This window comes from Oncorhynchus mykiss, chromosome 5 (genome assembly GCF_057628025.1).
Source record: "Oncorhynchus mykiss isolate SJ-2025 chromosome 5, ASM5762802v1, whole genome shotgun sequence".
NCBI classification, from domain to species: domain Eukaryota; kingdom Metazoa; phylum Chordata; class Actinopteri; order Salmoniformes; family Salmonidae; genus Oncorhynchus; species Oncorhynchus mykiss.
Genome location: NC_143026.1, coordinates 60,317,443 through 60,323,549, shown reverse-complemented (window position 1 = coordinate 60,323,549; position 6,107 = coordinate 60,317,443). Strand labels below are relative to the sequence as shown.

The 6,107-nt window shown below is 38.2% G+C and overlaps 1 protein-coding gene across 2 annotated transcripts in view; it reads right to left on the bottom strand.

Annotated features, from left to right (window-relative positions):
* Positions 1-1,540: 1,540 nt before the first annotated feature.
* The window catches only part of LOC110524163 (AT-rich interactive domain-containing protein 3A), a 42,413-nt gene continuing 37,846 nt past the window's right edge, over positions 1,541-6,107 (bottom strand). For both annotated transcript variants that reach the window (XM_021603549.3, XM_090235379.1), the window contains exons 8-9: positions 4,953-5,042; positions 1,541-4,774 (exon numbers count right to left, since the gene is read on the bottom strand). In XM_021603549.3, coding sequence (XP_021459224.3) covers positions 4,638-4,774; positions 4,953-5,042 — 227 coding nt within the window. In that variant the 3' untranslated portion in view covers positions 1,541-4,637. The remainder of the gene's footprint in view (positions 4,775-4,952; positions 5,043-6,107) is intronic.

Sequence of the window (6,107 nt, the reverse complement as noted above, 5' to 3'; positions counted from 1 at the left end):
TTGAACTTTCATAAACTACAGTACCAGTCAAAAGTGTGGACACACCTACTCATTACAGGGTTTTTCTTTATTTTTACTATTTCCCACATTGTAGAATAATAGCGAAGACATCAAATTTATGAAATAACACAATCAAAATATATTTTCTATTTGAGATTCATCAAAGTAGTCACCCTTTGCCTTGACAGCTTTGCACACTTTTGGCATTATCTCAACCAGCTTTATGAGGTAGTCCCCTGGAATGCATTTCAATTAACAGGTGTACCTTGTTAAAAGTTAATTTGTGGAATTTCTTTCCTTCTTAATGCGTTTGAGCCAATCAGTTGTGTTGTGACAAGGGAGGGGTGGTATACAGAAGATGGCTCTATTTGGTATGGCAAGAACAGCTCAAATAAGCAAAGAGAAATTACAGTTCATCATTACTTTAGGACATGAAGGTCAGTCAATCTGGAAAGTTTCTTCAAGTGCAGTCGCAAAAACCATCAAGCTCTGTGATGACTGGCTCTCATGAGGACCACCACAAGAAAGGAAGACTCAGAGTTACATCTGCTGCAGAGGATAAGTTCATTAGAATTACCAGCCTCAGAAAATGCATCCCAAATAAATGCTTTAGAGTTCAAGTAACAGACACATCTTAACATCAACTGTTCAGACTGCGTGAAATCAGGCCTTCATCATCAAAATGCTGCAAAGAAACCACTACTAAAAGGACACCAATAATAAGAAGAGACTTGCTTGGGCCATGAACCACAAGCAATGGACATTAGACCAGTGGAAATCTGTTCTTTGGTCCGATGAGTCCAAATTTGAGATTTTGGTTCCAACCACTGTGTCTTTGTGAGACGCAGAGTAGGTGAACGGATGATCTCCGCATGTGTGGTTCCCACCGTGAAGCATGAAGGAAGTGTGATGGTGTGGGGGTGCTTTGCTGGTAACACTGTCGGTGGTTTATTTAGCATTCAAGGCACACTTAACCAGCATGGAAACCACAGCATTCTGCAGTGATACGCCATCCCATCTGGTTTGCGCTTAGTCCCACTATCGTTTGTTTTTCAACAGGACAATGACCCAACACGCCTCCAGACTGTGTAAGGGCTATTAGACCAAGAAGGGGAGTGACGGAGTGCTGCATCAGATGACCTGGCCTCCACAATCACCCGACCTCAATCCAATTGAGATGGTTTGGGATGAGTTGGACCGCAGAGTGAAGGAAAAGCAGCCAACAAGTGCTCAGCACATGTGGGAACTCCTTCAAGACTGTTGGAAAAGCATTCCAGCTGAAGCTGGTTGAGAGAATGCCAAGAGTGTGTAAAGCTGTCATCAAGGCAATGGGTGGCTACTTTAAAGAATCTCAAATATATTTAGGTTTGTTTAACACTTTTTTGATTACTACATGATTCCATGTGTTATTACATAGTTTTGATGTCTTCACTATTATTCTACAATGTAGAAAATAGTACAAATAGTACAAATAAAAACTCTAAACTTTTGACTGGTACTGTATATTTGTGTTGACAAGAACAGCACGTAACACCTCAGCTGACATTCTAGGAAAAAGTGATATTTATTAAAATCCCAAATAAAAACATTCACACAAACACATATTGATTAAATATGCAAGAATAGTTTGTCACCCCTCAGTAAATGGTTAAAAGCATTAGAGGTCACACATTCTAAAAAGCATGTTGTTGACGATCTGTTATTTGGGCACTACACCATACTAATAACTGGTTATTAAAGAGGCACAACATGCCACACTTCATCTTCACTTGTTTCCTCATATCTTGGGAAGCATCCCATTCAGTGGAAAGGTTCATCATAGAAAATAATGGAGAAAAAAAATTGCACACGTGTACAGAACAGATTAAAAAATACTTTTGTGCCTGTATCTATAAGAAGTAGTTGAAAGCTGAAAAACCAACTAGAACACCAATGAAGAGTGCGACCCTTTGTGCACCCGCTAACTTTAGCCCTAGCAGGGATACATCTGTAAAACTGGAGGTAGAAGTATATTCCTGAGAAGTAAAAGACAAAAAGCCTCATTTATACTCTGAATTTCCAAGTACTGTACATGAAAACAAAATAGTTAACAAAACCAAGGCCGGTATGTCAACCTAGTGCTTCCCCAAATCTCACAATACTATTATCGTCATTCATATTATGACTGTTATTATTGATAATATGATACATGTGTAATCTCTGTGCTAGGTTTCTATATCATATTTGTTAAAGGAAGAACTGAAACGTGAAAACAAAGTAACTCATATCTACAGCCATCCAAAGCATTTTCAGAAGTGTTATCTATACAGGTTCATTCATAGAAGAATTGTCACAGCATAAGGCATCTTGCAATTACAGCAGATATTTTATCATAACATTTCATTTTGTTTCATCTCCACATATGTTTTGGTTGTCCCTGCGATATACTATCTACTAAACAAATAGTTCAAGCAAGTGGTAAATCTCATATCAAGGCTGAAAATTCATGGAATGATTCTGATTAGAAATAAGTAAGTCTCTTAACTTTGGTTGAGAAAAATAAATGGGGGTGGGGGGGGGGGGGCTTGCAATCAAATATCAACAGGGGAAAGGCAAGTCATTCTTTTTCAAGAGAACACTTCTGTACGCTAGCTATAGGGGCCCCAAAAAACAACCATATCCATCCCTGAAACGTATGATTGTGCACTGTAACAAAGAAGTCCACTAGGGGGCAGCATCCCAGAGTAATAAAATAAGTATTCCTGACTGAGGCGTCCCTGGTCTCCATTGCATGTTGCCAAAAAAATCCAAAGTAATTATCATCAGCTATGATAGAGGAAAGATTAAAGGTTTAATATGATTGTCTGCAATAATCTATCCTTCCAACCATTATTTATCAAAAGCTGAATTCCCTGACCACAATCCAACTACAATCTCTTATCTCTGTCAATACATTGTACAGTATAGACCCAAGTCATGAAACGCAGCATAATATATCACACTTTAAGATATAACCGCAATATACTACTTCATTAAGGTACTGTGTAATGATCTTACAAGAGATATAGTCTAATCATAGTCTTTGAGGTAGAGGGGCTTCATTGTGGAAAAACAGAACACACATACAATGTTGTAACATCTCCTGATTGTCGCTACAATGAACTCAAAAATCCTCGCTGAGGATTCTGAACTCGAAAAGAGTGTGAATCCATGCAGTTTCTTGAAGATGCAGAAACAACCTTCGTAGTAGCTGTAGTACCTTAGTGGTTAAAATGCAAAGATTTCTGAGCGCTGCAAATCAATGGATATCTGATAAAAATAGATATTTTCTTAATGACCAGATGCTCAGTTGTTGCCTTGGGGACAAGGAGGTCAAAAGGTCAATTTGAAGAGCAGTGCTGACCCAAAGACAGGAATTGATTGGCTGTTTCCACCCCAATCCTTTACATAAGCAGCCCTACGTAATGCAAGCACGTACCTAAATTCATAAACGCTTTTGTTGTTATGAAGATGTCATATCAATGTGTAGGTGCCTTTAAGACATGATTTCAAGCCCCTAAGTAAAGCTACTTCAACCCCAAACCTCTGTTTTAAAGCAGCACTATTGCAGAGCTAAGAATTCCTGCACCCTACTATAAGCTGTAAGTAAGGACATCCAAAAGAGCAGCTAACTTTAGAGTGAAGATGATCCCTCTACTTATACAAGTACAGAGGACCCTGGGTAATTGATGAGACAACCGGATAGAAAACTACATTCTAAAACGAAAAAACAAATGGTTTAAACGGGTCATAAACAAAACAAACACTCAAACCAGCAAATACAGTTGTATAGCTTGTAACTATGACGGAAACGTAAAGCAGTGAAATACAAAGTGATTGTTTCACAGCAAGCTGGCAGACACCTGAGAAAAACCAACATGTCTGCACATATAAGTCCCAAAGAGCATTAACAATTCCTGTTGACTTCCACCAGGAAAAAAAATAAAATGATCTTGCATCATGACCACAGAGACTTGTGAACCTGTGTCTGAGGTACAATTAATAGACAATCTCAGCAAAGATTGATTTGTGTGCGACTGCATTATGCAAATGTAGAGGTTTTCTATAACATGAGGTCACAATGTTACTTTGTTATGCCCTGAAGAAATAAAATCTTTAAAGCTTTTCTACTTAAAATAGAAGATATTTAAAATGTTCTACTTTATAGAATCCAAATATATATTGTTTTGCAATAACTATATTGTTAGTGATGATGATGATAATAATAATAATAATAAAGATGAGAATAATAATGTTAAAAATAAAATAAATTTAATTGTGAGTCAGTAGCTGTGTTACGTGTAAACAGTGCATTACCCTTCCAACCTATTATTTTTATTTGTTCTTAGATAATCACTGCATTTATGTAGAAATAAATTATTCACAGGCTGTGCATATATCGTAATCATATACTGGCTCTTTGTTGGGTTATTCAAACTTATTTGGGCTAAAGAACAGAAGAGGATATGAGAGAACCTGAGATAGACCACTTGAAGTACACAGAGTTTTAGTTTGTGTTTTTCTGTATATGTTTTTTTTTGGCATAGGCTATTTAGAAAATTTGGTAGGGTTTTTTTTGGCTTTAGTTTTGGCATCAAAAAGTGAAGGGTTCAGAGTTGTTAAGATGATGGGTTGATTGAGGTAGGTGTGTAGGGGAGCGGCTGGGATCCACTGCGCCCACCAGGGGCTTTGTTGTTACTTGATGATCCAGAGGGGCCTGAAGAGGCTGACCCTGCTGCCTGAGCAAAAAGCATACCTGAATGAAAACAAAAAACAGACTTAAAGTAACATTTATGTCATTGCAAAAAGATCGCAAGTTGAAAGTTCAACTTGTGTTTTCCTGACCTACAAAAGGTCCAATGTTGTGAGTTGCAACAGGTCAGGAATGACAGTTGTAGTAACACAAGAGTGTCGTTGACTGACTGGTGACTCACCGGTGTACATGACTCCGTTGAGCTCCACTGACATACTGATGCTGCTCATGCCATTTGTGGTGAGATTGAGAGCGGAGTCCTGCCGGCCACCTGAGAAAACACACACAGCATGTAACGTACACAGCATTCATAGGTGATGTTTAAAGCAGCAATCAGCAGTTGAAACAAAGCGTTTTCCCCTGCCCCTGTTTCCGTAAAAAGCTGAGGGATGGGGCTGGAGAAACATAACCCCTCTCAAATTCATAGACACCGATATGGATGCAAGGACAGACAATCCATGTCAAAATTATAGTTTAGCCATGTTTTGAGGCTATTGAGTGTTTGTTTACATTCATTTTGTTTACAAATCTGCTTGGAGGGTGGTCGTGGAGTTGCGAGAGAACTTGGGCAAATACAATGGCGCAATTACACTTGACATGTGGACTGACGATTTTCGGAAAATAGGATACTTGTTTACAAACATTGGAGTAAAACATGCTTATATTTCAGGTTGATGGGGTATGACAGTTAAACTAAGCTCATGATGCATTTATATATTATATTATTCAAGAATCAATGGGTAAATATTCTTAAATTATATGTACAATTATATGTGGTGAAGTTATCAATTGCACTTTGGATGGTGTATCAATACACCCAGTCACTACAAAGATACAGGTGTCCTTCCTAACTCAGTTGCCGGAGAGGAAGGAAACCACTCAGGGATTTCACCATGACTTTAAAACCGTTACAGAATTTAATGGCTGTGATACAGGAAAACTGAGGATGGATCAACAACATTGTAGTTGCTCCACATTACTAACTTCATTAACAGAGTGAAAAGAAGGAAGCCTGTAAAGAAAACAAATACTACAAAACATGCATCCTGTTTGCAACAAGGCACTAAAGTAATACTGCAAAAAAATATGTGTCAAAGCAATTAAAAGTTATGTTTGGGGCAAATCCCAATACAACACATGACTGAGTATCATTCTCCATATGTTCAAGCAGAGTGGTGTCTGCATCATGTTATGAATATGCTTGTAATCGTTAAGGACTGGGGAGTTTCAGGATAAAAAATAAACGGAATGGAGCTAAGCACAGGCAAAATCCTAGAGAACCTGGTTCAGTCTGCTTTCCACCAGACACCCAGAGATTAATTCACCTTTCAGCAGG